The following is a 16,354-nucleotide window of genomic DNA, read 5'->3' as shown; positions in this document are numbered from 1 at the left end:
ATTGTCCTTATAAAAGCATCCGTTCCTGGTGAGGGGAAATGAGCAAATCAGGATTAAAATAATACATTTATATCTTATATGTTCAAAGTGTGGGGGGAAAATCCCTGAACACATCTTGACCTCTAATTGATTTTATTGCGAGAATAATTGCGTTACAATAAAAAACAAATGTGAAAACAAATATCCTCCGGCAGTTAACCGAGCCAGCATCCCTGCCTCATGAAAAGTTTGATCTTTGTCCTGTCCTCCCTCTCCATCTCTCTCCCTCTGCCTCTCTGTTTACCTTCCCTGTTTGCTTTGCTGCGGCTGGACCAGAGCGCGCCCGCTCGCGCGCATGCGCACACCCAGTCCGCGCACACCTCCCTCCTCGCGCCCGAGAACTTCACAGAGAGAGCGGCTCGAGCGCTTCAACGAGACCCTGACTTTCTACCGGCTGTTTTTAGCAACGAAAAGACGGTTTTAGACGGGGTTTTTTGTGTGTGTTTCTGATTTTTTCGGTCGGTTGTTTATTGTTAACGTCCCTTTAGCCTTTTAGTGTTGTTTGATAAACACAGGAAGATGAGTGAGGACGAGGAGAGACTCAGGGAAATCCAACCTGATCCTGTCTGTCAGCTGGACTGAAAGTGTCAGGAGATCGAAGATAACATCCAAGCAATGAGGTAGGATTGTCATCTCTCTTTATCACTTATTAATTTCACTTTTAGTGAATTAATTCCCTGTTTTCTTTTCAGTTTGGAAAGCTAGTTTTCTGTTTTACTAATAAATTGAAGTCCAAACTCCTCCATTTGGAGTTTTTAGTGTATTAATCATTTTTATCAAAAGTTCAACATGTTGACTTTTTTTTTTAGGCTGTCTATGTTTAACCCTAAAAATATCTTAAATTACCATAAATGTACCCTCCAAGGCTACATTTTCATTAAATTCATCTGTGATCATTTATCATTTCCATTCCATATATGCTAACAAGTTGGTAGCTTATATTTATTTACCTTTTTTACCATCCAATATAGGTCACTTTATGTATTTTAATTCTTTACTGGCAGGACAAAGGTCTGGGAAACCTTACTGGATCATTTAAATAGTATTTATTTATCTAATTACACACAAGAAGCCTAATCATGTATAACTTTATTATTTTGTTCTTAATATATAAACTCAAGTGTTTCATGTTGGATATATTTTTAAATAGTGGACATATAAAGCCTAAAGTACAAATAAATTATACATGTTTTGCTTCATTTTACAGGCTTTTTGTTCTTTAAATGTGTTTACCTTTTGTGTGTTTTTCTTTGACCCCATTGAGTATATTTTGAATAAAAAGTAATGCTTTTGTTTTATTGAAGATCTTTTTGTGTTTCTCATCACTCATAGAGGAGATTTTGTCACAATCTAGAAGTTTTACATGTTTTTGTTTTAAATGGGGTGAGTTATTTCTACATCTGAAGTGAATGTTTCAATCATCTGTTCCCAATGTTTAGTTTGTTTTGTCCCTATCTAACCAACAAGTAGAGCAAAAGAGACAAATAGAGCAACAGAAATACCCTATTCTTAGATAAAGTTTGATTTTTAGCTTTGGTGATTTCCCTTTTTTTTTTAGGACTTTGCTTCTTTGACCAACAGATTAGAGTAGTGAAAGTACCAGAAGGGAGGAAAGGATACTAACAGAACAGCAGCTCATTAAAGATTTATATTCATTTAGTATTGCATGTGCAGCTTTTGTCTGATCCAAACTGCTTACTAACAACAAGAGATCTTCATTTAATGTAAAAGTGTGCAGCATAAAGAAGGTGAGCTACACCAGGCAGGTGAGCCGAGGTGAAATTGATGATGAATTACAGCTTAATCCCTGTTGGAAGGGCGATATATCAGAAATGGCATCGCTACAGGATAGACAGATTATGATCTACTCTAATCCTAGCATTAATGTGACACGGTAGGCGACAGGTTGCACGGAGGGGCTGTAGTCACGATATGGTGCTGCCAGTGGTTAGGCACAGAGGGTGGGGTTTTTTAATGTTTTGGTCAAAGTCAGGTAAAGAGGAAGAAGAGCCAAAAGAGGGAAGCTTTAGAAAGAGAGCTGGTCTGAAGCTTTGACTGTAGGTGACAATGAGAAAAAAATGTTTTTAATGCGAACTGGGTGAGTCACTGACATTTCATTGTTGTACACACCTGAACAGCGGTACAGTATGTGTGCGGTGTGGAGCAGGCATGTGTCACAGGGGAAGAGCACACAGGTAGACTAACTAGTTTTGCATAATGGGGAAATGTCTCATAGTGGTGTGTTATGAAAATGGCCCTAAAACCAAAGCAAGCTACAGTCTGTGTGGGCTGTTGTTTTGCTTCTCCTCTAAAATCATTTTTATAGTGATTATAACTCAGTTTTCTGTTTGATTTATACTAATTTTGCTCTTTCTCTTTTGGGCAGAAAGATTCTTCTTCCTCATAGCATGGCAGAGAACTCATCCAAGGAGATTATGCTTGAGTTAAAGATTCCTTATCGATCTCTGGGACCTTAACAGATCATTGTGCTCGCAGAGATAACGGTTGAATAATTAAGTAATTCAATCTCTTAGTAAACAAGGGTTGGACTCTTACTGAAACAACTTTTAACACAGACTGTGAGAATAAAGACAGACTCACAATGCCAGACGAGTCCAGAGCTTTGCAGGATGACTCTGGGCAGGCGGCCTTGGTGCCGAACATTGTTGTGATTTCCAGCGAAGGCAACGGCAAAGCGAACACCTTGGAGCTTGAGGATTTCAGCCACAAAAGAGACGGTGACAAACCAAAAAGCGTCACCTCAGACCTTACTGACGGGAGCCAGTCAGGAGTTGCCGCTTCCCAGGTTGCTGTGGAAGTGGGTGAGGTGAAAACCGCACATGTTCCTGAACCTCTCAGGGCAATTTCTTTGACAAGGGGAGGGGAAGTGAAGTCACAGGGCACTGATCAGGAGCCTCCGGTCAGCTCATCCAGCCATAAGCTACAGACTGACATGAATCCTCCACTGCAAGGGAACAGCTCCTCTGACTCGGACTACGGCAGCGCCAAGTCCAGCCCCGGTTACGCCTGCAGCAGCTTTAGCACGGACCTCTACGATGGAGAGCTACTGGAGCTCGATAAAAGGACGTTAGAGAAGACGAGCTCCATATCTCCCATCAATCTGTCTGAGACCAGTTTGGATTCGGACAAAGCAAACAAAAGTAACATGGATCTTAACGGGGACGACTCCATGTGGGACAGGACTTGTACACCCAAAGACCAGAACTCCATGAATGGAAGTTCGCCTGGTTTGTCTGATGCTCCAACCGAAGTCAGCCGAACCAGAGACAGTATGGTCATCATGTCCGAGCAGGACGACGAGGATGATGATGGACAAAGCATCCAGTCCAGACGGAGTGTGAAGGAAGGGGTGTGTTGCTGCTACCAGGCCACCAACAGGGCTTTCATGCGCTGCGTGGAGGAGACTCCTGCTATGCTACCTGGGCTGGTGCTGTCTATGATCTTCTGCGTCGTCATCATTGTTGTCATTCCTGCTACAGAAAGGGTGAGATACAGCATGAGTGCTCTTCTGCTTGGTTTTGGGGAATGTCGATCCAATGGGTAGATGTTTCCTTTATTCCAGGGGTCTCAGACTAAACCCTAGGCCTAGCTCTTTAGTAGAGTTTGACCAGTGCTTAAAGTTGCAGGATACCGGCCTCTCTAGGATTTGAGTTTGATGCCCCTGTTGTAAGAAGGCTTATTAATCAATGAATAAGTTGGTTTCAAACTTCATAATTGCTGCTCTTCTCCGCAGAAACGGTCTCTAATATATTTCTTAATTGGTTTATGCAAATAAACCTTCACAATTTAGCTAGTTCACCCAGGAATAAAATATTTAAAATGAAACAGAAGCTAAAATAACATGCTGAACACAAATCAGTTTACACTAAGTGGGTAATTTTTCTGTATTAAATTATAATCTAATAAATGATGTATTGCTTGCAGCCAGGTCTCTGTGAGCAGCCCCTCTTAACGCTTTAAGAAACTATATCATAATATATCCAGGTTTAAAATTGTACTCCTGTTATTCCCATTCAGAATGCCTTGCAAATGCATGTATATCCCCTTTAAAAACCTTAAATATTTTCCTTCATCATAATTGCAAAACTCATGAGATTTTATATAACAGATCAAAGACTATGGCTATTAGCAAAGTTATTAATCACCAACCAAATACATATGTCTCTGTTCATTTGGATGCTGCTAAAAGAAAAGTGAATCCAGCATGAGTGATAAACCATTCACTGCGTAAAATAAACACAAAAGACAACGGGTTGAAATTACAATTGCAGCTTTATCAGCTAATAATCACACAATGTTATTATTTCTAATACCTCTGCAGGCACTAAACACAACTGAAAATAAGAACAAATAAACAATGCAAAAGGGGAAGAGCGGTTTAAGAGTCAGTTTGAGAGTCTCTGAGAAATGTTTGAGTTTTGAGGCTTAATGCATTTGAAAGTATCCTTAAAAATAGTAGCAGATAAATGTGAATAAAAGCACATAATGGTAAAATGGAATAAAAGTTTTGAAAATGTGGAAAAAAATCTGAGATTATGGACATTTGCTATACTTTGTATTATTGCTACAGTTGCAAGACTTTTGTGGAATATGTCTTTCAGCTCTGCTTATCTAGAAGCTGGATCTCCTAAAAAGCTATAGCTCAATAAGATTTGATACCAGAAACCAGACAGCAGAGAATTTTAGGCCTTTCTGGGATTTATTAAAGGCTTGGACATGATTTTTACATCCGATCCAACGGATTATTGGACAGTATGAGGGAGGGGTGCACCGATTTATCACCCGGCCAATCGATCGTCTTCGATTTTCTTAATGTTGGGAGATCTGTGATTGGTTGATGCGACACCAATCTTTTTTACCAAACTGATCTACGCCTGTAAAGGTCTAAAATCCACCCACTGTCAATGCCTTAAACTTGAATTGATATTCAGGAGCAGTTATTTTAGAAGTTTTAATTGTATCACAGGCAATGATAACTATTTTTTCAGTAAAATAAGATTGAAATACCTTGTTTCTTGTGATCTTATAAAAACTGAGTTTTTATAAAAATATAGATTGGAATCTGCATGTCAGGCTTTTGAAATATCATGAATTGGTGATCAGCCAGAAACCAGTAATCAGTGCACCCCTAGTATGGGGTCGTATCTGTTACATCTCACTGAAATGCATGAAGCTGGTCTGATTGCAGATGATTCTCTGCGTAGCTCCAACCGACTCCTAGTCTAGTCTGGTCATACCTATGCAGGAATTTGATGGGAACATCATGAGTCAGACAGGAAGAGAGAGACGGTGGCAAAATAAAACACACCGGATTTGGGGTAAAAGGTAGAAAAAGTTAAGGTGAAGCAGGCAGGTTTATAGGTTCATCTGGAAACAGACAGTGCAGCTTTAGCAAGTGGAACAGATATGAATACAGGCAACCAAGAGAATAGAAAGCAGAGGAGGAGAAACTATGTCCTTTTATCTTCTCCCATTTTAACGTTCACTAACTTGCTTGCATTTATGCTGGAGAAAGTTCTGGGACATACGGAAGAGGATTAGGGCCACTAAAAAAAATTAAAAAAGTTAACTGATTTTTAAATTTTATTTCAGTATAATATCAGAAAAAAGTCGGAATTCTGATTTTTTTCTAACAATTCTAACTTTAATATCAGAATTTTGAATTTTTTTTCACAATTCTGACTTTAATCTCAGAATTTTGACTGAATTATGTTAGCATCAAGCTGTAGCCATGTCTGTTTTAACTCTGTTGTTTTAAGCACCTTCTGCTCTTCCATTAATGAAATAGCATCACCACCCCTCGGGCACGTAAAAAGCTGCCTAATTCCGTCATTTTCCACCAACCTGTAACTGTTCCTCCCCAACAACTCACATCTATGTCAGTGAAGCTGAGTGCTCCCACATCTCTTCCTTCATGGTGCCCATCTACAGTAGGATCCAAAATTCTGAGATTAAAGTCAGAATTCTGACTTTTTTCCCTTATTAAAGTGAAATAAATTTTAAAACCAGTTCACTTTTTTTCATTTTTTCAAGGACAGACCCTCCCTCTGCCTAGTAATAAATCCCATCACAGCTTTTAGAGTCAGACTTAAGCAACTTGTTCTGTCCTGAACACAGGGATGTGCTCTAATCTAACCCTTTCATCTGTAGCTTTGGTTGTATATAGGGCTAAACGACTTTGGTTGCAAACCCAGTTTAAAGGAATAGTACACCCAAAACATGATTAGCCTTCATTTTCTACTCACCCCCATGCTGAACAACACTCTGGAGTACTTTTTTGATATCTCAAATGCATCTGGAGATCTGGCAGGCCTCTTGCTGTCTGCTGACATTCAAATAATGGAGGTCTATGGCGCCCGAGGCAGAAAGGTCCATAAAAGTCCACAAAAAACGTGTCAATATTCCTCCTTACTGCTCGTCCAATGTATTCCAAGTGTCCTGAGTGGGTAGCGTCCATAATTTACTCGAAACAAAGTCATTTAGAATGTTTTTAGAGCATAAACAGTAGTGTATAGGATTTCCTAAAAGCGCGTTCACGAGTCTACGGAAACCAAGTGCGCATTCAGCGTCTGCTCTGCCAATAATGCAAGCGTAGAAGAAGAAATGTGCTGTTTACCTGTGCAAAGAAAGAAACAACGAAAGAAAAATGTCTGAGGACTTCAGTGTTGAGGAAGAGCATGAGTTCTTTGCCGAGCTGAATGCGCTGGTTTGGTCTGCCGGCTTCCATAGCGTCGCGCGCTTTCAGGAAATCCTATACACTACTGTTTATGCTCTAAAAACATTCTAAATGACTTCGTTTCGAGTAAATTCTGGATGCTACCCACTCAGGACACTTGGAATACATTGGACGAGCAGTATGGAGGAATATTGACACGTTTTTTGTGGACTTTTATGGACCTTTCTGCCTCGGGCGCCATGGACCTCCATTATTTTAATGTCAGCAGACAGCAAGAAGCCTCCCAGATCTCCTGATGCATTTGAGATATCAAAAAAGTACTCCAGAGTGTTGTTCAGCATGGAGGTGAGTAGAAAATGAAGGCTAATCATGTTTTGGGTGTACTATTCCTTTAAGCGTATTATCGCCGCCTAAAGTGCTGGAGTGAGAATGTGTTTGTTTTGTTAAATATAATGCAACCAAACTGAAGTGCTTCTGTGATTTTAAAAATGTAATTCTATTTCTGATGAAATTAAAAACTCAGCCCAGGACGTATCTTTAGGGTCATAATCCTGCTGAGAAAAGGACTTCTGCCCCAAACTAAAATATTTTGTAGCCTTTTAAATGTTCCTTTAAAGGATGGGCCTGTATTTACCGTAGCTCTGGGAAGCTTAGCTGTAGAGAAGGATCCCTGCAACATGATGCTGCCACTGCCATGCTTTTTAAAGGTAATCTGCAAGGCTAAACTAGTTAAATATGTCTCATCTGATCAAAGCACCATATTCTACATGTTTTCCCCACATGGCTCGCTGGAATCTACAAATATAACGCCGTGGTTCCCTTTTTACAATGTCCAGATTTATGTAGAGTTTAGCTAGTAGTTCATTCCACAGATTCTCCCACTTGAGCTGCAGATCTCTGGAGCTCCTCCATTGCTGTCCTGTCAGCTCAGGTTGACCTCCATCTTTCTAGGTTGTCAGTAGTGCATTTCTCCATCTCTTTGCAAATGACAGTTCAAAGCTTGGAATATAGTCTTCATGATGCTGTTTGCTCTCTAACCAACCTCTAAGGCCTGTACTCCTGCAATAATGGAGGGGCTTGTTGCACTGAATTGATGAAGGAATAGCAGATTAATTCACAGTAATAAGACAAACAGATATTACAGTTTAATTGTGAAAATAAATCACCTCGCAATCATTTTATTCTCATTGAATCCTGCAAAAATGAAAACAGTTGATTGTCTCAATGACAGGAATGTTTATATTACCCAGATCCTGTCCTTCAGGATAATTCATGAATCTTTTCTACAAGAAACGGTCAACGTTTGCGCTGAAACTCCCTCCGTTTGAAGAAACTTTTACTCTGTTTACTGGCAGCACCAAAAACAACAAAACATGATTTTGAACGCCTGAAAAAACATAAACAAAATCAGCTGATGGCGTTTGCCATCTTGCCAGTTAAAGCTGTTGTAACGGGAGACGGTAGCCTTATTGTGGCTGCAAATCTGGAGACACGTTCAAACCCTGATTAAGTTAAGTCTCTCTAGAAACCTGCGGCCATATTTAGAAATAAAATCCTTAGAAAACATCACTAGTGACTTAGATCACTACCAGGAAATAAAACCAGCAGAAATCCCTTTAAAAGCTCTGAAACCAGAACATGTGAAAAACCCTTTTGTCTTTTAAAAACTCAACGTTTGATTTTCTTAAAGAATTAAATGCCAGATTGTATTATGCAAAGACTGACTTAAAGATAGATTATCCAACGATCCCTTTACTTAACTGATTACTGACGGGATTGTTTGTTTCTTGCATATTTGTTTAGAAATGGAGAAGCAAAGACCGTCTGTCCAGTCAAAAAACAGAGAGCACCATTGGAGGGAAAATGAACCAGCTAAAACAGGAATTAACTTAGTATTTAATTAGGCTTCAAACCTGTTTATCCAGATCACTATTACATTCCTGTGTTTCAGGTTGCACTGTGTTTAACTCCAGTAAAGCAGAATGTTCGCCCAGAGCGTGCAAACAACTTCACTTCCATTTGAAAAAACTTTTTTTTGATTGACGAGTTAGTATTTTATGTTACGACGAGATTTAAATGTGAATCCTGTCAATTGAACAAAGTTTGATTGAGAAAAAAACTAATTTGGCATTAAAATTGGATTTTCTGCAAAGATGTATACAAGTCTGTTTTATTAGTCTTTAGAGAAGCAATCCAGGGAACTTCTTTATCCATATGTCAACGTCAGAGCGGATCGGTGTGTACTACGTCAGGACTTCCCCATTTAGTTATCTGCACCTCCCCAACACGTCACACCTACGCAGACCTCTGCAGAAGTAATTATCATGTTAGGTTTTCTATATTTAAACCGCACCCTGTTATGATAACGTGTGGGGAGGTGGGAGGGAAGGTGAATCTGACTGTATGGCCATTAGTAACTATACCTAAAAGAAAAAAAGGCCATGGAGTATAGAAGCAATTATGAAGCGCAAGGTTATAAGGATATATAAGAAAGAAAAATGATTCAAGTAATAACAGTTTGACCGTATGTTCCATTAAAAGTATTATAGCATATTTTTGAAAACATTATACCAGCAGTTTAATACTGTCAGATTTTTCATGCATCTGTAAAGAAAAAAAAAGCTTTTAATTCCAACCATTTTTTGGAATACAATAAAAAACACAGCCGAATATGAAACTAGGTCAGAGCAAAGGGAAGCCGGAATTACTGTGAGGGACCGAGCCGGTTAAGCATGAGGACACAGGACAGTTTTATTTCCCAACACAATGAACACAGGGCCCTTAACATAAAACAATTTTAAACAAAATCACCTACCAAACACCAACAACACCCTCTGATCAGACCAAACTGATACACTTGGACAGGGGAACATCTCTTGACTCATTTAACTAACCAAAAAAAAAAACCTTTGAGTAATAACTTAAATGACTAAAAACTAAATATACAGTTAACCAACTAAAAAAATGATAAACCAAAGATCTAAATGGTCCTCCCCCATGTTGGAGCTCTGAATGGTATGACCCAATCAGCACAGCTGGGATTGGAGCCCCTTAATGAGTTCTGCTTCTGTCCCCACCATAGCACAGGAACACACAGCTACGGTTAAAGGGTGTTTAACGTAATAAGATATCAAGAAGTTAATTTAATGAGCTCCATTTAATTAGAACTCATGTATTTTAATACAGACAGATAAATAAACTACACAAAACCATCTTTCTTGTAAAGAGTGTGCAAAATAAAGAAAAATAAAAAGTGTTGGTGAGCAGGTTTACTGACTGTGTGGCCAAAACATTTACCCGTGATGGATTTTACAGGAAATTTATTTTAGCTTTTAATTTACAACCTTACAAAGCTCTCAAAGCCGTAACAGAGGAAAGGTGCTGCACAATAAAGGCCAATTTATGCTTCTGACGCATAGGATCTGCAACCGTCAAATCCATTTCTGTTGGCGACCACGCCCCCCCATGCAGAGGTTCTGCAACCGTCGTCGCACACCAAAAGATAATCCTGACTATACGTTGGACGGTCGCAAACCCGCGCAGACCTGAAGCAGAAGTGCATAGACAAAAAGCAGTTGTGATTGGCCCTTGGTATGCCTTTCCGGCTGTCTGAGTGGTCGTACTTCTGGAATCGGTGCCGGGGCGCACCATTTTTAAAAACCAAGGAACAACTACAATGGACAACCTACACGTCCTCCTTTGTCTTTTTGCCAACCCCATTAACAGAACCTGTTCCTCTTCGATGTCTAGCAACTCTAGATCCATCTCCATGACCGTGATATCTTGCTGACGCGCCCTTGTTGTTTTGGAAGATAAACACTCCCACCGGCACTGCCGAAGTTCTCGTGACCATCCACCAAAGTTCTCACGAGTTCTCGAATAGGGTCCCCCTTGCGCTTTGGTGGGAAACTGCTGTGTGTCCCTACAAATTCCAGGGCGACGTTGCAGAAGCATAACAGCAAAACTGATTCACGACCAGACCCAAGCGACAATTGATGTGTGCGGTTGCAGAAGTACCGTAAATTCTCTAATATTGGCCTGTATTCCAATAGCGGCCGGGTCTCTAATAATGTCCGGTCTCGCTGTCAGAGGAGGTAAATAATGGCCGGTCTCTAATACAGGCCGGGGCTATAAACGTTTTTTCTGGGCATACCTCAACATTATACTTGTGGTAGTAACATACAAGTACCACAGCCCTGCGCAGCTGGACGACAGGCCCTGACTGCTGCCCGTCTGCGCGAGGAAGAGAACAGACACGCAGCAGAACAGGAGGAGGAGCGCGAGTGATGAGGAGATTAAAGGGAGAGATGAAGAGGAGGAGGAAACTGAGGAGGAGAATTAAACAGAATTGGAGGATTTTTTTTTTTTTTTTACTTCAAACCAAGCGAGACATGGTAACTGTACTTTTTCAATAAATGAACCTAGTGTTTTATAGGTTCAAATAGACACAAAATCTCATTTTTATTCATTCCACTGGTAGTCTGTTTTGCTCAAATAGCAATAGAGGCCTGTCTCTAATTCTGGCCTCTATCCAATAAAGGCCTGGACCGCGATGCACTTGAGTGAAATAAAGGCCCGGGCCTATATTAGAGAATTTACGGTATAATCTGCCCTTAAGGATAATTTCGGTTTGATCAGGGTTCATAATCTGTCAGAAATAACACAGTTATATTATCTTTCATAGAGGATTTACACTTAATACTTTTTATTAAGCAAAATATTGTTTCTATGGAGGATTTTTCCAGCCACATTTTCTTTGTAAGAGCAGGATTTCCTTTACTTAACGCTCACATTAAACACTTCTTATAAACTCTTCTAAGTTCTAATCAGCTCATAGATCTAATCCTTCTTGGACAGAAATTTCTCCTCTCGTTTACTTCCTTCTCCTGCGCAAACCACCCTCTGCTCGAGGTAGAGATATGCTTTGTAGTCAATAGAACAACAGCCTTAGAAAGGGTGTACTTGTTTTCTTCTACTGAGTTTGCTTGTTACTGCTTCCTTATAATGAAATCCCTTTTTGAAATTTTTTCTTCTAACCTAATTGTGTGCAATAATCTTCGATATGCCAGATCAAATATATGAACTCATAGAAAAAAACAGATTTATGAACCATTTTAGCCTAAAAAAAATAGGCTAGTGTTGGAGTCAGACCATCTTCAGGCCTGAGGTGAACACAAAATCCCTCTTCATAGTATGCTAATCCTGCAGAGGCTAATTCTGCCTCCAACAGAAAATTTGTTGAATTTTCATTGTTGATGTTGGAATCACATGTTTTTATTTATTTTCTAATTGTTTGTGTTTTCAGCTTTATTATGTCCGAATTTATATTGCAAAGCAATTTTACTATCAGGAAGTAGTAAACGGCAAACTCGCTAGAAGAAAATAAGCACACCCTTCCTGATGCTGTATTTCTATTGGCTGGAACGGTTGCTAGGCGACAATCTGACTCCACTCTGAGAGGTGCGCCGTTTCTCAATTCACGAGACGAGAACGCGAGTACGTACTCGCGTTCTCGTCAAGTCCGTTCTTGGCGAGAACGCAGGAAGATCGGACTTGACGAGAACGCGAGCACGCAAGCACGTATGTGTATTGGAACAGAAGCGTACTCGTGACGTCATCACATGCAACGTTCTTTAGCATTTCTTTAAAAGTCAAAACTATTTATTCCCTACACAAAACATTTTGAAAACAATATTTTTAATTTCTAAAGCTTAAAAAACATTTTAAAAAATTACCGAACAGCAAAAAACCGCCATCAGAACGAGCGGTAGTTCACACATAACTAGACCGAGAGAAGTGCACTACAGACGGGGTAACATTAGCCCTGGCTGCGGTTACCCTCGGAGGTCTGCTGGTCACTCTGGTCCGCTCAATGTCAGACTTTTTTTTTAAATTTCGCACTACTGTAACTCTGTAAACAGGCCACACAGGGAGGCTCTGATGCATGCTCGATAAAGAGGGCGGGGCGAGAACAACATCCGGGGATTTGGTGCGCTCTCGATCTGGCGTTCTCGAGAATTGGAACGGTACTCGGGCTGAGGCTGATGACGTGTCACGAGTACACGAGAACGCTCAAGAACGCATATTGAGAAACGGCCAGAGTGAAAAAAATCAGTTACGAGGGGTTTAGGAGTAAATCTCTGAGACTGCAACATGCTTATGGCCTTTGAGATTATGTCTCTTAGACTTCTTAGCTCCGCCTTAAATCAAGCATTGTGTTCTATCCAAATGCTGGGCTGTAAAGTAGTGTGTACCCGTCTACATAGAAATGGACTTTTTAACAAATAGAAAAATTCGAACAAGGCGAAATATTTCAGAATTAATCAAATTTAGAAAAATAAATTTGCACAAAAAAAAGTATTATAGTACAATTAGATAAATTTTATAATTATTTTTAATGTATATTTGAGTATTTTGAGTACAAGAGTATTTTAAAAAACTCTCTTGAAAGTAGATGAGGCAGAATATGTGTGGATATTAAGCTCCTCCACTTCCTTCCACTGTCTGGATCCAAACCCACCTGCTGGGTAATCCGGACCAAAACCTGATTTAAAACATTTATAAATTACCGCATGTTGTCCAACGACATTGTATAAATTCACTTGCGCCACTTCTCCTGTTAATACGATAAAGCCCTCTGGAGCGTCCGGGACCAGGCTGCATGTTATACAAATTATCCAATGAGCTGCTGTCAGTCTGGGTTGCTGCTGCTGTTAGTTTTAGAAACAGCAGGCGAACCAGTGGAAAGCCGGGAGATGGGAAAGAAGGAGAAGATTAAGAGAAAAAGAGAGCAGAGAAAGTGTGGACTGCTGGAAGAACTGCGGTGAACTGGTGAAAGAAAAGTGAAATGGTGCTCAAAGATGATCCTGCACATTTAGAGGATGTTTGGCTCAACCTGCTGCTGTGAAGCAGGATTCTCCACCATGAACAGAATAAAAAATAAATATCGACCAAGGCTTAAAATGACACCTTGATATGTGCTTTAGAATGGCTCTGTCTTCGTTCAAACTCAGGACCTCATTTTTATTTCAGTGTTAAATTCTGTTTAATTCTGTTTAAAGTAATGTATTATAATTTTACTGGTTCAGAATTTTATTTATTCGGATCCCGCTGATTTTTAATTGCTTCCCCCTTCGATAGACTGTCTCTGGTCAGAAACGACCGATCAGAGCCAGGAGGAATGTCTTAGCTGTGTACCATCGTTTGAGCTCAATCTAAAGCATATTGTTGATGTTTCATCCCTGCCAGTGATTGTGTTGCCGTGCGTCAAAGCAGCCTACCAGCTTTTAGGTCCAATTTATACAGTTTATCTGCAAAAACCTACTGCTGATTCAGGGTTCAGCTACTCTTTAACGTGTAGTAGAGCTTTCAAATATATATTTATGTTCCTTTATTGTTCTTTTTGTTTTCTAATGTGATGCACTGAGCAGACAAAGCCATTAGTCGAAAGGAGAAGAAATGAGGCACAGTGGGCAGAAGATCCCATGAAACCCTTCAGCTGAAGTGACCAACTACCAAACCTATTAGTTCCAGTGGCTCATATTATTATTTTTATTATTGCTCTGGGAAAAATAAACCATAAAGTCAGTCGCAATAAAAATAATGGAAACACTGATGATAGTGATAAACACCATGTAAGTGCAGCTTTTCAGAGAAATATTGTGGTCTGTTATGTTTGTGATGATTTCTAGAAGTATGAGCTCAGGGAGAAGGTATGTGGGATGTTAGTCAGAGTTTTTGGGTTTTCTATTTATGAAGAATCCCTTTCTTTGCAGCGATTGGAGAAATGAGTAGTGGATTTATGTCTTTGTTTTGCAGATTTATGCAACTTCACCATGACTGCTAAGCAAACAGAGGGTTGGGTCAAGCAAAATATTTAACTAACTTAGAGAAATGCGGCAGGAAGGCTTAGTAGAGCAAACAGATTTGTTTATGTGGATGAGATAAAACGGGAAGAAACGTCAAATCATCGGCATGAAATGTGATTAGGCAGCAGGAGAAGCCTGGCTAGTTTTCTCTGGTAAGGCCTGGTATAAAGTAGAGTAGAGGCTGGAGGTGTTGCTGATGGAGCTTTGAGCTGATAAGCGTGAGATTTTTCAGACCGGGACCCCAAAATAAGAGATAAACTGGAGCAAGGATGCTGATTTGGGGGAATTAATCTTCTATTTGAAAATATGTCTCAGAATAAGTCATGAATGCTCTCTCAGGAAGCCCATTGCCTGTACGTGTCGTTAACAGTACTTTACGTCCCGCAGGTTTCTCTAGGTAACTACGCTGAGCACGTCGGCGCCCTGGCGGTGGTGTGTGTGGTTCTCTGCCTGAGCTGCATCTTGCTTGTGTGCCTGCCCTGGTTGGCCACTGTGAGGCGCTGTGGAGGAGCGCTGGCGCTCTTTGTCTGGGGGATGCTCTATGTCACCGCCATAGTCTTCATCTTCACTGGGGGGCCTGTGACGGCGTGGGAACAGGTGAGAGGTTGACTGAAACAGACCAAATAGAAAACGGTGGAAGTAATTCCTCCCGTACGGTTCAGGTTTTAACGTTTCCTGTCTTCCTGTGTGGTCAGGTGGCGTTTTTCATCTTCCTCTCTCTGAGCGTTTACACCGTGCTGCCCCTGTCTTTGGCCTGGGCCCACATAGTTGGCATAGGAACCAGCCTTTCTCACATTATCATCATCAGCGTGTACGTCCCCATCAAGAGTCCAAACACCCCACAACTGGCCGAGCAGGTAAAGCTTCACCGTTTTAACCTGCCAAAAAAGTTGGTTTTAAATTAAAGGTGCATTATGTGTGAACGACAGTAGATATTTGCAACAATATCAGCCTATCTGAAAGGTGGAACGTGACGTAAAGGTTGGCCCAGGCTGCACAAAAGCATTTTGTTATTAGTGACCATCCTGGTGTACTTCCTGTGGAAAACATGTAAATCATTACAGCTGTAACTGTTTTACCGCTACGTCCAAAACCCTCTCATGTGCGCAGTCAGGTAGTTATTTAAATGCCGCTCTTTGTGTTGTTTTTTTTAATGTAGGCAAATTCATAGGCTGTTCATACTGTGTTGTGAAAAGGGTGTGCACTCCGTTCTCAGAGCAAACTAACGAGGGCCTGAACGGCCTGATCTCTGTTTCAGCTGGTGGCCAACGCCGTGCTGTTGGTGTGCGCCAACTGCATCGGGGTCTTTCACCTGTGGATGACCGAGAACGACCTCAGGGCATCCAATAAGAAGAGAGAAGAGTTCAGCGCCGTGCGCTCCCAGAAGGATGTGATCAAATACCAGCAGGTTAAAAACAAAACACTGCATTTATGCTCATGCTGCAGTAATTATACAGTATCCTTGTCGCTCTGAATGCTTTTATTTAGCAGGAACAAAGTCCTTCATAGTAGCATCTTGTTTTACCGGCTCTGAGTTTAAAATCGTTATGCGTAATTGGTCTCATTAAAGGGCTCTTTACATGGACAGCCACAGCCTGGTACCTGTGTGCTTTCCTTTGCTATTAGGCCAATAGATTAATCATTCACTCGTCTGAGGCTCAGCAGCAATAGAAAAGGCAAACCCAAATGGCCACCATTCATTGGAGGCAAACAAAGAGACCAAACGCCAACCTACTGGGCAAACACATGG

The 16,354-nt window shown here is 40.6% G+C and overlaps 1 protein-coding gene across 2 annotated transcripts in view; it reads left to right on the top strand.

The window, feature by feature from the left end:
- Window positions 1-373: 373 nt before the first annotated feature.
- Window positions 374-16,354, top strand: part of LOC119794521 (adenylate cyclase type 4-like) — a 33,754-nt gene continuing 17,773 nt past the window's right edge. The window contains exons 1-5 of one of the 2 annotated variants that reach the window (XM_038302139.1): window positions 374-659; window positions 2,430-3,544; window positions 14,992-15,201; window positions 15,300-15,461; window positions 15,863-16,012. In XM_038302139.1, the coding sequence (XP_038158067.1) occupies window positions 2,642-3,544; window positions 14,992-15,201; window positions 15,300-15,461; window positions 15,863-16,012 (1,425 nt within the window). In that variant the 5' untranslated portion in view covers window positions 374-659; window positions 2,430-2,641. Of the gene's footprint in view, window positions 660-2,425; window positions 3,545-14,991; window positions 15,202-15,299; window positions 15,462-15,862; window positions 16,013-16,354 lie in introns of both variants that reach the window. The other variant, XM_038302138.1, reaches the window with a different exon arrangement.

This window comes from Cyprinodon tularosa, unplaced genomic scaffold, assembly GCF_016077235.1.
Source record: "Cyprinodon tularosa strain WSP-4 unplaced genomic scaffold, ASM1607723v1 ctg482, whole genome shotgun sequence".
Lineage (NCBI taxonomy): Eukaryota > Metazoa > Chordata > Actinopteri > Cyprinodontiformes > Cyprinodontidae > Cyprinodon > Cyprinodon tularosa.
Note: the sequence above shows the minus strand (reverse complement) of the source record. Positions and strands in the feature narration are given on the sequence as shown.